We start from the raw sequence: 15,599 nt of genomic DNA, 5'->3' as shown, positions 1-15,599 counted from the left end.
AAACTGCATCTAAGAAGCTAGGATATTGGCTCTGCATTCTGATTTACAGAAACAGAACTTAATCGACTGAAAAACCAGGATATATATATATATATATATATATATATATATATACACACAGATATATATATGGTCAAAATCACTCCATTTCATACTTAATGTTCATGTAAAAATAAAAACTTCCAAATATTTTTTATGTTTAAAATAAAATATTTCATATCAAGTGTTAACTTCTGATGAGGATTCCCTTTTTACCTCCATGGTACAGGTTTCAAGACATATTATGCAAAACACAAACATGTATAGACACACACATACTCACCATATATTTATATATATATATGCCATGTTTCTGTGAAAATAAGACCAGGTCTTATATTAATTTTTGCTCCAAAAGATGCATGAGGGCTTATGTTCAGAGATGTCATCCTGAAAAATCATGCTAGGGCTTACTTTCCAGTTAGGTCTTATCTTCAGGGAAATGTGGTATATAAATGGTGACACATATATAAAGCATTTTCCTGAGAAAATGCAAAGATGCAAGAGAAGTTTTCAAGTAGGGCTCAGACAACCTGCCACAGAAAAAAAAAAAAAGTCCCCAATAGAAGAGTTTCATTTTTTCCATGCAAAAAACCTGGCATGCGACTAGGAATCCAGCTCATGGGGCAGGCTTGGCTGCTTCTGAGCTCCCTATAGCTCTAAAAGTTTTTCATTCTATGAATTAATTCTTCCTGTGATTTCTCCCATAAATAAAGTGTTCCTTCAGAGAAAGAGGGACTGTTTGGGAAGTTGTGTTTTGTCTGTCAGGCCATGAGCAATATATGAAAGAATCTGGTTCTTGAGTGATCACCACGAGCGTGTAGCCATTAGCTAAACAAGTAATCCAAAGATGAGTTTGGTCAAAACTCTACCATACTGATGAGACGTAAGGTCATCGAGGTCACTGAAAGGACAGTTGATTTATATTGTGACTCTTTCAAGTGAAATATTTTTCATTAAGTTAAAAGTCTTGGTTCCCTACCATTTCGAAAGCACTTCACATTCTTGTAAGATGCAATCTTTCTTGCCCTGTGTGTCTATCTATACACAATGGTTTTGTTTGGGGCAGGATTTCCCAAGTTCCTCAACATTCATTCCTGTCCTCTATCAGAGATCTTAAAACCCAGAACAAAAGCAGATTGAAAGAATGGATGGGGAGAATCAGAGAAGACTAAATTCTTTTATTGAACTACAAGCAAGTTAGAATAACATAATTTCTTTTTGGTGTGTGAATGCTCCCAACGTGTTCTTAAATATTAAAAAAGACATACAATGCTCAATTCAATTGAGAACCTTCCACAGAAAGTATTTCAATAGAATAAGCGAATCATAATGTTTCCGTTTCACCATATTATTTTAAAGTACATTTGAAAATTTACATGTGTATAAATTCAGAGGTTTAAGAAATTTCAAAAGCCATAGATACAGAGTTCAGGAGGCGGAAGGCTGGGAACTTCCCTGCTCACTTAATCCGTGCTTAGTTTTACACTGTTCACAGGTAAGCAGGCAGTGCCTGGAATAGAAGCAAAAATAGAGGTTTGTACTTTGACCCTGGAAGCTCTAGTCTTAACACAATATTATAGAGAAACATTTTCTATACTCAAGTTCACAAGCCCATATATTTTTTTTTAGGAGTAATAGGAATTATTTCTTGGTTTTAGACTCTAGAATTTCATTTAAAAAAAAAAAGGCCAATAATGATCTTCATGTCCACTGTTTTCACAGTATCATGTTGCCTCTCAAATAGAATCCACTGTGACAAGTGAGAGCCTTTAGGGAAATGTGTCCGCAACACTAGTCCTGTAATACTGTAGTAGAAATAGCTATTGTTTACTGAGGACTTACTGAGTGTCATAAATAGTCATTTCTATGCCTTATAACATCCCATGAAAACAATTCTGCTCACCATTTTATACAGATGAGACAACGGAAGATTAGAGAGTTTAAGAAACTTTTCCAAGTTTACATAGTTTAGTAAGTGATAGAATGGTTTTCGACCCAGTACTCTAAGAGCAGAAGCAATGTCTTTAACTCCAGAGTCCTACTACTTATGAGAATCATGGCATATATTAACATAGCAAAGGCTCTGAGAAGTCCTGCAGTAAAGAAACCTGTTTAAATGTGGTGTAACTCTGTGATGGTAGAAGCCATGTCTGCTGATTAAGGTATTCTTTTGAAATTTGCAAAAGGCCTTGCACATAGTAGGTACTCACTAAATGTTTGTCAAGCAAATGAAATAGTTAACTAAGTTAAATAATAAATAATTATTAGTGAAGTTGAATAGCAACAACTCAAAGTTTGAGGGTTAAAGAGGTTTTTTTTTTAAATAAATGGATGTTAAAAAAGACTTTAATATTATAAATGGTGACTGATCTCTCATTTACATTTTTATAATTGTCTTCATTACAATCCCACAACCAAACAGATTACAAACCTGTTATGCCCTGGACCAAAACCAGCCCCACGTAGCTGATCTTCAAGGGAATGGAATTTACTCTGGCATATTCCTATGTACGATGCCTTTCCAAGGCCAAACCCCAAGATACCAGCAACTGTAAAAACAGGTTAGGAAAGGTAGATTATATAAAGGTTCAGGATTTCCTCCATCAATTACCTTCTAGAACTTTCTTTCTTAACAGTAGTAATTTTTATATTAAAAATACAATGATAGAGGTGGCCGGTTAGCACAGTTGGTTAGAGCATGATGCTAATAACACCAGGGTTGCTGGTTCGATCCCCACATGGGCCACTGTGAGCTGTGCCCTCCTTAAAACAAAACAAAACAAAACAAACACCATAGTAAATCAATGAACAAAAACTCTGAGAATGAAGCTCCCTAGTAATGAGCAGGATTCAGAACTGGAGACTTTCTGATCTCAGTTTTGAACTGGTGATACAAGGATCAGGACAGAGCAAGCAAACATGTGACCCTGCGCCAGGCAGCCTGAGGGAGGCCCCCAGCAAACAAATGTCTGAGGCCACCAGGGGAGGTGGAGATGGGGTTTGGGTTGTGGCTCTAGGTAGCCTCCAGATCAATGGGTAGGGAATTCTCTTTATGGATTGGAGTTTGGGGAGCTGCAGTCCAGCCCGTCTGTGGGGCAGAGAGGTCACGAGGCAGAGGGAACCTCCCATGGAAGAAATCTCCAACCTGCTCCTCCCACTGGGAATGAGGTTTCCGACTGTAAACTGGAAAGCATCCTCTTTGTACATACTAGGTCTAGGTATCATGAGTGGAAGATGAAACCCCAAGTTTGTGGCAAGTGTGTTATTAGAAAGTTCCTGATTTCAAAAAAAAAATCATTCATTTGTTATGTCCATTATAGAAAATATTTTGAAAAGACTAGCCAAAAGAAGAATGTTGAAATCCCTGATGGACTTATCATTCTGAGGCTGTGCTGTTGAAATCCTTTGTAGGTCCTGCCAGTCCCTCCTAATCCATGTTTTAAAGAGAACTAAGGTGAAGTCTCTATTGCTCAGTTTTGTATCAGAAAATGTTGAATAAACTGCAAAGTGGCAAAAAGTGAAGACTGATTTTTCACAGAGTCAATTTGGTTAACCTGGACATGCATATCTCCAGTTGCTATAAACATTTTCTTTTTAAAAAATGATTCCTTTTAACTTCTATGACTTACGTGCAACTTTAGGCAATGATCCAAATCTTGGGTTAGCTGCTAAATAATCTAAGGAGTCATATGAAAATACATTATTATTTCATTTTGTAACATTTAAATTTGTAAAGTATAATGAAATCAAAGTCTAAGAGATACACAGATTCTTAATCTAAAGAGATGGTCTTCAAAGAGTTATAATTCAAAGCCAGCAATGCTGAGCCGAGTCCTTCTCATGCTGCCAGCTCTCTGGTTCCATCTTCTGATTTCACTCTCACTTTTAAGAACCCTTTTGATTACACTGGGCCCATCTGGATAATCCAAAATAATCTACTTTAAGGTCAGCTGATTAACAGCCTTTCCATCTGCAATTTTAATTTCCCTTTGCCATGTAACCTAATACCAGGGGTGCCAAAAAGAATACGCACGCATGACTTGTATTTATCTTTCGTTATCGGTATATATTGAGCATTACAATTTTAATAGTTTTTTCCTTTCTTAAAATGTGTATACATTTTTTTGGCACCCTCTGTGTATTCATTCAGTCATTCCAGATATTAGAACTTCTACCAGAGGGGTAGAGGTAGAGGCTTACGCTGAAAATAGGCAAAAGCCTGCATACATAAATCGTTCACCAAAAAAATAAATACCAAGCATCAAAAAGCTGCCAGGATGCTCACAGAAAACGGGGCTCCCTTACATTATTGAACAAATATCGAATCTTACCTTGGTGGACTAGTCCTTGGGTAACAAGCATGCTTACAAGAGAAAAAGGCAGAGCTGTAAAACATAAATGACCTTTAATACTGGCATTTTAGAACAATGGAACCTCACCCAGAAGTCAGGGAGAATTACTCTGAGTTTTTTTCTCTTAGCTACCTTGGCAATGAGTTGTTAGTCATTTGCTAGTTTACTTATTCAACAAATATTTGTTAAGTACTGCCTGGAGAATTTTCGTGGTGTCTGCCCCAGGCACCGAACCTGACGTACAGCTTTCATCCGACAAAACTTAAATCCCAGGGTACTCCACCTCCGATATCCCCTTTTACCGAATGCGCACCGTGTACCAGATTCGGGTGACTGCATACAACACAGACACCTTAGTGTGTGTGTCTGTGTGTGTGTGTGTGTGCATGTATACACTTCGCTGTTGACTTTGGAAATGGCCTTTAACTATATATTTTGAAAATTTCAGTCCTACATAAAAGTTAAAAACCAGTACAATAAACTCCTGCCTATCCTTTCTAGGAGAGTTCCCTGCCTTTGTCTTTCATGGCATTTTGTCGCACAATTTGGATGTCTATTTTCTGAGGATTCCAAGATTACTACATTCATGTTAAACATGAGTGATGTTTAGCTGTGATTTTTAAAACAGGCAAGTTAGTCTGGCAAAGACAGTTTTCTAGTTCTGTCAAAATGTGTCAAATGACTTTTTTCTAAAAGCAGAGAGCAGTGATAAACATATAGCTCTTCCTACCAACCAAGACAAATCAAATAGCAACCAATTTTCCCTCTCATATCTACCTGATGGTAGGCAAATGGGTCTTACTGAAATGTTAGTCTACTAGGGCTTAATTAAATTACTTACTCATAGGTTGTCGGAAAAGACATGAATGGATTGCTAGGAACACAACCAATGATCATAGTAATGCATAGTGAGTATCAACTTCTAAAGAGCGTTACTGCCCAAACAATTGATACTGAATTTGAATGACTTAAGAAATGAAAATGATACTGAACAAACAATTGACACTGAATTTGAATGACTTAAGAAATGAAAATGAGTATTTCGAAATAAAATTATCCTTATCAGCAATGTTGTAAATATTGGGGCTATACCTGTAGGCTCTATTAGGACATTTTCAAATTACAAATCATGAATTTTTGAACACACAGCCTAAATTCACACCCTTGTCTTACTTATATATGGCAGGCCCAGGAAGAGGAGGCGACTCAGCAGAAAAGATTATTTCAAAGACGTTGTAAGAGAAGTGTTAAAGGATGCTGCCACTTTTCATTCCTTCCACAAATACCGAATAGGTACTTTCTCTTTGTGAAGCACTGTGGTTGGCTCTGGGATGAAGCAATGATCCTGACATGATTTCTGAACTCAGTGAGGTTAGAGTCAAGTGGAATTTAGGAAGGTTTACTCTCAAGAAATTCTAAATAATATTCTTGGCACATGTTCTTGGACACATGACGGAAAGTATTTCGAGTGTATCACTTTTTGCAAAATGAGGTAAATCAGATATTATCTCTGCCCTTAAAAGCTTCTCAATACAGATTTAAACTCTAAACAGCTCCCCATGTCAAAGGTCTTTAGTGCACTATACAAAGTCCCTGCTCAAAAATAAACGACCATAATTCGAATAGGATACTCAGGCAGTTGACTGCAGCACATGCAGTGTTACAGATTATGACGGGTGTGATTTACCTCTCTTCCAGAAACTTTCTTCTTGACATTCTCGGATAATCTTTGAAATTTCCCCTCTGTGGATGTGCAGTTTTGATTTTGGACAAAACAACAGGCTCTGTAAGGAAAGTTCGATGGTGAATCGACTGAAATCATTAGAAAAGCATCCATTCTGTCTTCTCTGGAGGAGAGCAGGATGGTCTCTTCTCTCTGGTCATCAGCCTGTCGTTCTGTGCTGGCTGCCAGCACAGAGTAAAGACCGGTTTCAGGGAGCGCCTTCCAGCAACAAATGCTGGATGGACTTGAACAAGGAAAGAATTCCAGTTGGAGAAGCTAAGAGTGTGACTCATTAATTAGCGAGCATGGAGCAGGTACTCTGTTCCCCCGAAAATAAGACCTAGCTGGACCATGAGCTCTAAATACGTCTTTTGGAGCAAAAAATTAATAGAAGACCTAGTCTTATGTTACTATAATAGAAGACCTAGTCTATAATATAATATAATATAACATAACATAACATAATATAATATAATATAATAATATAATACCAGGTTTTATATTAATTTTTGCTCCAAAAGACACATTAGAGCTGATTGTCTGGCTAGGTCCTATTTTCGGGGAAACACGGTACCTAGTGAGAATGAATTCCTGCTGAGACCACATTTTTCTTTCTTACCTCCAGCCTCTGTCCATGCAGTTCATGATCCCCGCAATGCTACGCTGTCTTTGACTACCTGGTCTCCCCAGGTCAGTGTGGCCTCCACCTTAAAGAGAGGTTTCCCCTACAGCACAGTATTTACACATCTGGGATCGCACTCTGGGCACTGTATTGCAAGTTATCTATTTATGGATCTGTATTACAATTTACCTATTTATACTTCTGTATGCATTTTTAGACTAGGAACTCATCAACAGATTGCTTTTAATTTTTCTACAGTTTCCTTTCTATCTTGACTTTTTTTTTTTTTAAGATTTTATTGGGGAAGGGGAACAGGACTTTATTGGGGAACAGTGTGTACTTCCAGGCCTTTTTCCAAGTCAAGCTGCTATCCTTTTTCAATCTTAGTTGTGGAGGGCACAGCTCAGCTCCAGGTCCAATTGCCTTTGTTAGTTGCAGGGGGCATAGCCCACCATCCCTTGCGGGAGTTGAGGAATCGAACTGGCAATCTTGTGGTTGAGAGGACTCGCTCCAACCAACTGAGTGATCCGGGAGCTCAGCGACAGCTCAGCTGAAGGTGCCGTGTTCAATCTTAGTTGCAAGGGGCAGAGCCCACCTTCCCTTGCGGAAGATGAGGAGTTGAACCGGCAACCTTGTGGTTGAGAGCCCACTGGCCCATGTGGGAATCGAACAAGCAGCCTTCGGCGTTAGGAACACGGAGCTCCAAACGCCTGAGCCACTGGGCCGGTCTTTATCTTGACATTTAAAAAATATACATCTGTAAATGGTCTGCAAATAATTTCTGGTAGAACTATTGGTATGGTTAACATAATAATTTTTACTAGTTCTACAACATTTTTTTATCATGTTGATATGCTGCAATTGGTACTAACTCTCATCTTTTATGATTCTTCCCCTTTCATAGATATGCATGTATTATTCACTCAGTCTTACCCACGTTCTCTACTCTCATTCCCCTCTGCCTATCACCACCACTCAGGATGTTTCATGTGGATCTTTTGTGTGTATGCATCTTTGGAAAATGTTAATTGTCTTGGGTGCATGCATCTTTAAAAATGCAATTGTTTCATATAGTTAATTTTATTTTAAAAATATGTCCAACATGGTTCTATGCTTTTAACATCCCTCCCTATTGCTCTCTACATTGAGTTCACTGCTTCTAACTGTTGCATACTTCTCCAGGATGCATCCAAGTCCCACCATCACATGTCCCCTCACAGACCCATGTGAGAACATTTTTCAGATATATATCTACATGTAAAATACAGGGTGTATTCCCAGTTTGACGACGTCTCTATAGACTGCTCTCCCCAGTGTCCTGTGCCATTCTCCACTCCCACCAGCAGTGCCCAGACATTTCTCTGGGCCTACGGAGCCTAATAAAGCTAGTTAAACTGGATTCCAAGCAGGTTAGAATAAAGAAAGGATTTTTCTAGCACTTGGTACTAGCCAGTTTTTCTAAATTTTGGCAGTCTAATAGGTATAAAGTAATAATTTATTGTCTCCTTTGCATTTCTCTGGTAACTAATGTGTTTGGGCCAGACTGCCCTGGTCCTCTACTGCTGAGGTAATGAATCCCTGCAACTGACCCTGGGCTGTCATCTTTCATTATATATTGGCTCATTAATTTTTTATTATGGTAAACTACACATAATATTTACCTTTTAGCCATTTTAAAGTGTACAGTTCAGCGGCATTAAGTACATCTACAGTGCTGGGCAGACATCATTACTGTCTAGTTCCAGAATGTTTTCATCAACCCAAAAGGCAACTCCATATACATTAAGGAGTCTCTCTTCATTTCCTCCTCCTTCTAGAACCTTGGCAACCACTAATCTGCTTTTTGTTTCTATGAACTTGCCAATTTGGATATTTTATGTAAATGGTATCACACAATATATGACCTTTTGTGGCTGGCTTCTTTTCCTTTGCATAATGTTTTCAAGGTTCATTCCTGCTGTAGCATGTATCAGTATTTCATTTCTTCTTATGGCTCAATAATATTCCATTGTATGGAAAGACCACATATTGTCCATTCATCCCCTGGTGGATATTTGGGTTGTTTCCATCTTTGGACCATTGTGAATAGAGGTGCTATGAATATTCCTGGTTTTTGTTCGAACACCTGGTTTTAATTCTGCTGGGCTATCTAGTAGTTCTATGTTTGTCTAATTGAGGAAGTGCCAAACTGTTTTCTATAGGAGCTGCACAATTTCTCCACATCTTTGTCAACTCCTGTTTTTTGTTTTGTTTTGTTTTTAATTATGGCCATGCTAGTGGGAGTAAAATGGTATCTCACTGTGGTTTTGATTTGCATTTCTCTAATGACTTTGAGCATCTTTTTAATTGCTTGTTGCACATTTATGTATCTCCTTTGGAGAAATACCTATTCAAGTCCTTCGCCCATTTTTTAATTGGGTTGTTTGTCTTTTTGTTGTTGAGTTTTAAGAGCTCTATATATATTCTGGATACTAGACCCTTATCAGATGTATGACTTGCAAATAATTTTTCCCATTCCATGAGTGGTTCATTCGTTTTCTTTAAAATAAATTTTATTAAATAATTTGTTCCTTACTATAAAGTGACACTTGTATTTCCTTGTTTGTGAATTATTTATGTAGGTCCTCTGCCATTTACCTCTTGAAGTTTTAATGTTTTTCTCATTGAGGTGCAACCGTTTTGCTGATTATGCCAATGTTCTTTTTGGAACTATTTGTTTGTAGTAGATGTCAGCATGGATGATGGCCATCATTTCCTGAACACCGTCCCATGGTCTGGTCACTGTGCCAAGCACTTACATGCATGCTGACAAGGTGGAAGGACCCCATGGCACCTATGCCTTCAAAGCTCTACAAACAACCCAAACAGGCAACCCGTCATCTTTCTCTATAGCTCCCCACAGTGCAGCACAGCACACGGAGGTGGTGGTCAGCGTTAGTCACAGCGATGAGAGAAGGAGCTGTTCTCACTCTCCACTTATCTTAGCTCCTCAGCAAGCACGCCTCCTTATCCCATTGTAAAGATCTCCTCTTGGTTCTTGCTGTGGTTGTGACAGAAATAAGGAACACCTCTCTCCTTGCCCTCCCTCAAACACACACATATATTTGCATCTAGAGTTACAATGCTATGAGTCCTGCAGTCAAGATGGAAGCTCCTGCAGAGCCTCCCCTGAGGAGCTCTGGAGATCCTTTTCTGTACAGCCATCAATGTTTCATAGCTCTCCAGTTCACAAAGGCAACTCAGGTGTCTAAATTCTTTTCCGTGTGACTTGATATCATCTGTCTGTTTGCCTCTCTGAACTTTGCTCCTTAAATATCACTTCCTCCATAAACTATTTTTAGCTTGAAAAGCTAACCCTGGAGAACGTGAACTCCATTTACCCATCGCAGTACTTCGGCGTTTCTTCATTTATGTGTCCCTGAAACACATAATACTTATTCTTAACGAGATGAAAATTGAGTTCTCAGTCTGATGGCTAATTTAGTAGTTAAGGACTCTGCTACCCTTAACAGGAGCACCTTTCAGTAGCCTGTATGTAGTATGGTTAGCCCTGGCAACAAAAATACAAAAACAAGCATCAATATCATTCTGTTAGATTCAATTAAGAGTTTTGTTCTGCCAAAGGAAATCTCTTTAGTCATTGACAGACTATGTAAGAGTTAGTTCAGCTGGATTCTAAATAGGGAAGAGTATAGAAAGATGTAAAAGATGTAAAAGTAAAATGTAAAAGATGTCCTTTCAAGGCAGTCAAAAACACACTTTCCTTCCCCATTCTATTTTCCCCTGAACCCATCCAACAAAGTGCCAGACTGAAAAAGTAAGATGACTGGTCCAGGATGAGGTTTAAGGAAAGTATTATATGATGTTGCTCTTCAGATGGTAGATTTCCAAATTAACAATATACCTGCTTGCTTGGTGGTGGCAAATGGGGAGGTTTATCTTGGTTTTCATGAGTAGACAATGAAGCCATGATGACCTTATGTTTGCTTCTCTTCTAGTTGAGTGTACTCAGCTTCTTTACTGGATGTCTAAGGAAAGTAAACGAGAGTCACTGTGCTGTGACTGAGTGTTTACGTCAACCTTAAAAACACCCTTAGTATCAATTCACCTATTTGGAAAACTCACTTTCATTTTGTCATTGGTCTTAATCTCCAACCACCTGGAAACTCATTTTCTAATGCTCCTTCCCCACCAACACACACAAATGTGAAATGTCACACTATGAACAGTGAAATGTGTTACTACTTATAAATGGCGTCCTAAAAAGAGTTTCAATTCATTACCAGGCCATTGACTACACAAATATTTATTAAGTGTCTATTAGATGCCAGGCCAGGGGATAGAAGGAAGGATAGATAAGGCACATTCGGTGCTAAAGGAGCTCACAGTGTAAAGGGGAAGACACAAGTCAGCAGTCACACAGATGCGAAGGGCTCCCCTCGAGGTATGCCAGCGAGCAAAGGAAGGAATGGAGGCAAAGCCTAGTCTTCCTGGTCAGGTCTGAGACACCAAAGACTAAGATTCTTGAGTTTGTAGAGGGTGGATGGACTCCGGGGCATGAAGCCCAATTGGACAGGTGCTGTAATAGTCCAGGCAAGTTAAATGTAGAGACCTGAACCAACACCCTGCTGGGAAGCAGAGAGAGGATAAATTTGAGTTTGGAAATGTTGAATTTGGGTGCCAATGGGGCATACACTGGAATTAGCTAGTGGGGATCAGAATATTTGAGGATTTGGGTCTGGAGTTACAGATTAGGGGGAGGCTGGAAAGATGAATTTGGGAGTTGCCATCATAGAGATGATAGGTAAAGCAAGAAACATGAATAAAATTGTCTAAAAAGAGTATTGAAGTATGTGAACATTGAGGCCAAGGGAATACCAAAAAGAGGAAAAGAGAAAACAGGCGAAGGAAATGACTAAGAAAGAATAGCTGGTACAGAGGGGAGGGAGTTTCTGAAATGGAGACTAAATCACTGCTGTCACACGGCTCAGAACAGTGATTTGGCAACGATGGACATAGTCCAGATGGACTCTGAGCCCCTCTTCTGCCAATGGCCACTGCACCCTGCAGCCCTGGACTCCATGACTCCATGGAGCTCCCTGCAAAACAAACACCTTATACACAATTCCATTTCCTACCGAACTGCCAGGCATATGAGCCAAGGGGGCCCTCACTTGGACCAAGTTTCACCTTAGGTACCTAATGTTATTGTAGAGACCATGATGCCCCACAATGAAAAGTCCTGGAATCAGAAAGAACTGAGTTCAGATCCTGACTCTACTCCCTGCTAGCCCTGTGCTTCGGGGCAAATGACTTGATGTGTCTGCGCCTCAGCTTTCTCATCTGTTAAGTGGGGGTAATGGACAAAGTAACCTTGAAGGGCTGTTGCGAGGAAGAGGGATGAGGCCCATAACCCTCGGCTCCACACCGAGCATCCAGCTCATTGGGAGTGTGTGAGTCGCAAAGGGCAGCTGTCAGAGTGGCCCTGGGCACGCTGTTTCTTCAGGATCTCCAGGAAGTCTTTGCTGACCCAATGTCAAAATAGATTATCTATGGTTCGTCAAGGGTACGCTATTGCTTCAAATCAAGAAGCAAAGATACGCATTTCAGCTTTGGTGGTCAGGTCCCCTCACACCCAATTAAGCATCACATCTAAGCAAGCCGTCTGAGGGTCTTGTCTTCCAGGCGCAGCCCCCACTACCACACCCCGGTGTGGTTTGGGGTTCCGCGGCTTCTTCAGTGGGGTGGGGGTGGGGGAAGGAGTGCTGACGGGTGCGCAGCAGGACGGGGCGGGGCGCGTGGTGGAGGGACAGCCGAGGGGGTCACCGCACTCTCCGGTTGTGGGAAAGCGCGGAATCAGCCTGCAGGAATCCGCCGCCATCCCCAGGCTGAGGCCACCAGCACGACCTCAAGCCCTGCACCCTTGCCCGGGTTGCAGCCGGAGCCCGAGCACCGCGGAGAGGTATTGGCAGGGGCGACTCTGGGCGGCCGCGGCCGACCCGCGCGAAGTACCCGGGTCCCCGAGGACCCCCGGAATAAAGAGCCCAGAGGCCACCCTCTCCTCGCCACCCCTCCTGCTGTCCCCTCCAGGCGGGGGATCACACGCGGGGTGAGGATCGCCTCGCAAGCTGCGTCTCCTGCGCCCGCTGAGCGCACCTCGCCTCCCTCGGCTGCTGCCGCTGCCCTGGGACCTCTGCCCGCCTCCCCGCGCCCGCCCTGGCTCCTTGCCGCGCTCCGGGACCACAGGTCCCCTCACCTCTTTTCCCGGCCCTCACCTCTCTTCTCTGAGCGTCTCTCCTGCCTTCTCCTTCCTCCTCTGGCTCCGCCCCCTCGGCTCGCGGCTTCTCGCTCACTTGCCTAAGCCACTCACAAGTGCACCCCCACCCCCACCTTGAAGTCTTTTTCTCTGTTGGTGACATCAGCACCCACACCCAACTGCTCAGACTCTTGCTAGAAACTCCCAACCCACTCCCAAAGAATTGTCCCCACACCCGCTAGATTCTACCTCCCCAATGTCTTTCAAATAACTCCTGTCCTCCCAACAATAACGCTCCAGTCATTTACTGAACACCTTCTCTGGGCCTGGCTTTGACAGTCACATTTCTGCAATCCTTTTTTTTTTTAATTGAGATATAATTATCATATAATATTGTATTCGTTTTAGGTGTACAACAAAATGATGCCGTATTTGTATACATTACAAGATGTCCCCACAAGTCCCGTTAACATTCACCACCATACCTTGTTACCTGGTCAGCCCCTCCCCTCCAGGAGGTCTTTTAAGATCTACTCTGTAACAACTTTGAAATATGTAACACAGGATTGTTAACTATAGTCACCATGCTGTACGTGACATCCCCATGATTTATTTATTTTGTAACTGGAAGTTTGTACCTGTTGAACCCCTTTCACCCATTTCCCCCGCCCCCATGCAATCCTTTTTACAACCCTTTAGGGTGAGAGTACTGTCATCCTCATTTGATGGGCCAGGAAATGCGTTGTGCAAGGCTACCCCGGCAGTTTGCAGTCCAACTAGGTCAGCTGGGTCCCAGGCCCTCTCTTTCTCCTGTTCTTTGTCCATTCCTTCCAGCCTGCTGCCACTGCAAACCTCTGACATGTGGGGGAAACCCTGGTGCCTTTACTACCCAGGTCACTCACCCAGCCTCAGCTGGGGTTCTTCGCTGGACATGCCCCTGGGACTCATGGAGTGTGACGAGTTGAAGAGAGGTCGTGGACTGCATTGAAGGCCCTCATCCTTTCTCTCCTTTCCTGACTGTCCTCATTGGCCTCAGCCCGTCCACCGTGCTGAGCCCCTCGCTGGCCCCTCCACCACCCACCCTGGCCTCCTTTCTGTTCCTCATGTTCACCTGGCTCTTTCCACCTGAGCGCTGCCATGGAGCTTCCCCCTGCCTAGCATCTCCTCTCCTTCAGTCTCGTCCTGGCTTATCCTTCTCTGATTGTTCCTCCAGAACGCCTGTCTTGGTCCACCCCCAGCCTAACCGAGGGCTCCCTTCTTCTCTTTTATAGCAGAACACGCTGTGTTTTCTTTCTAGCACCTATCACAAGTTGTTATTCTATACTTGTTAGGGTGTTCATTTGTTTCAATCCTGTTTCTCCTGCTTCAGTGTAATCTTCATGAGGTACAGAACAAGATGGTGTCTGTTTTGTTCACTGTTGTATACTTGATGTTTCAGATGTAAGAGGGGATGAGTAAATAGCTAGTCAACAAATGAACGAGGGAGCCTGGATTCAAAGCCTGTCTGTCAACACACTGTTGTTCTGGAAGGTGCATGCTCTCCAGTAGGTCCCCCAGACCACGTTTCTCCATGTGAGTCATTGGTTTTATTTCGCCCCAACTCCTAAGGGGATATAGTTCCATTACTAATTTTACATTGTGTTACCAGAAGTCAAAAGTAATCCTCTGCCAGCGTGTGGTCTAAAAGGAACAGCTTTCTAATTGGTTTTGTGATAGAGACGAATAGCCCTCCATGACACAGAAGTCTAAGGGACCAACAAACACCTTAGGGACATTTGTCCTTTAACAAACATCTAGCTACAATAAAATCTATGACCCGACCCTCACTGACTTAAATAACTAGAAGTTACAAATACGTAAGGTGCATGGAGTATAGGAATTCATTATTTGGTATCTGCTGGACAAATCTGACGTGCCCATGTTCTAGGCACTTTCAGAGGTAAGAGAGGAAAGACATGGGTCCTTCCCACAAAGAATTTGTCACTTCCCAAAGAATTAGAATAAAATAAAATATGTCTGGCCCTAGAAGTACATAACAATGAACAGAGCCTTTCTTAGGCTTTGCGTTAGTCCTCTATAGGGCTCAGGGTCATGACCATGAAGTTGATTGTCATTGGCTAATGCTATGAAAACGGGGTTGATTTAGAAAGTGCCAGAGTGGTCACGGCAGGTTCCAGCTTGTTCTATTTCCGTAGCCCTGCACTGTCCTCAGGCGAGACCCAAATTCCTGAGCTGGCCCTGCATGATTCAGCTCCTGCCTGTCTCTCTAGTACATCTACTTAAGCCCGCCAGGGCCCTGTGGAGTGGCTGATGTTCCCCCTTCTCATGCTTTTGCATGTGCTGGAGCTTCAGGCTTCCTCTGCTTCTCCACCCCTCTCTTTCTTTCATTCTTAAAGTCCGTACAAAAGCTTGGGCAGCATGGGAGGGAGAGGGATCCAGACTAGCAGTTTGGGGGAGGTAGGAGAGAGTGCTATGGAGTGTGGCTGGCTGAAGAGCAGGCCCTGGTGGGGAAGGAGGGAGGATGGATTAAAAACAAAGTGCAGCTAGGAAGCTGGATCAGTGCTACAGGGAGCTCAGGACTCATTCACAAGCACCTCTTCCCTG

At 42.2% G+C, this 15,599-nt stretch overlaps 1 protein-coding gene across 5 annotated transcripts; it reads right to left on the bottom strand.

Moving 5' to 3' along the window:
* Nucleotides 1–1,279: 1,279 nt before the first annotated feature.
* Nucleotides 1,280–13,137, bottom strand: OCIAD2 (OCIA domain containing 2). 5 transcript variants are annotated; one of them, XM_033106732.1, is made up of 7 exons: nucleotides 13,015–13,137; nucleotides 10,644–10,767; nucleotides 6,082–6,178; nucleotides 4,374–4,427; nucleotides 3,672–3,719; nucleotides 2,474–2,591; nucleotides 1,280–1,552 (listed from the first exon to the last, which is right to left on the bottom strand). In XM_033106732.1, exons 2-7 carry the CDS (start codon nucleotides 10,707–10,709, stop codon nucleotides 1,471–1,473), a joined length of 465 nt encoding a protein of 154 aa, XP_032962623.1. In that variant the 5' UTR covers nucleotides 10,710–10,767; nucleotides 13,015–13,137; the 3' UTR covers nucleotides 1,280–1,470. The 5 variants fall into 5 exon arrangements, with proteins under 5 accessions (XP_032962623.1, XP_032962624.1, XP_032962626.1 ...); XM_033106733.1 differs by having other exon boundaries at nucleotides 12,996–13,111; XM_033106735.1 differs by lacking the exon at nucleotides 10,644–10,767 and having other exon boundaries at nucleotides 4,374–4,405; nucleotides 13,015–13,107.
* Nucleotides 13,138–15,599: the final 2,462 nt, after the last annotated feature.

This window comes from Rhinolophus ferrumequinum, chromosome 5 (assembly GCF_004115265.2).
Source record: "Rhinolophus ferrumequinum isolate MPI-CBG mRhiFer1 chromosome 5, mRhiFer1_v1.p, whole genome shotgun sequence".
Taxonomy (NCBI): domain Eukaryota; kingdom Metazoa; phylum Chordata; class Mammalia; order Chiroptera; family Rhinolophidae; genus Rhinolophus; species Rhinolophus ferrumequinum.
Note: the sequence above shows the minus strand (reverse complement) of the source record. Positions and strands in the feature narration are given on the sequence as shown.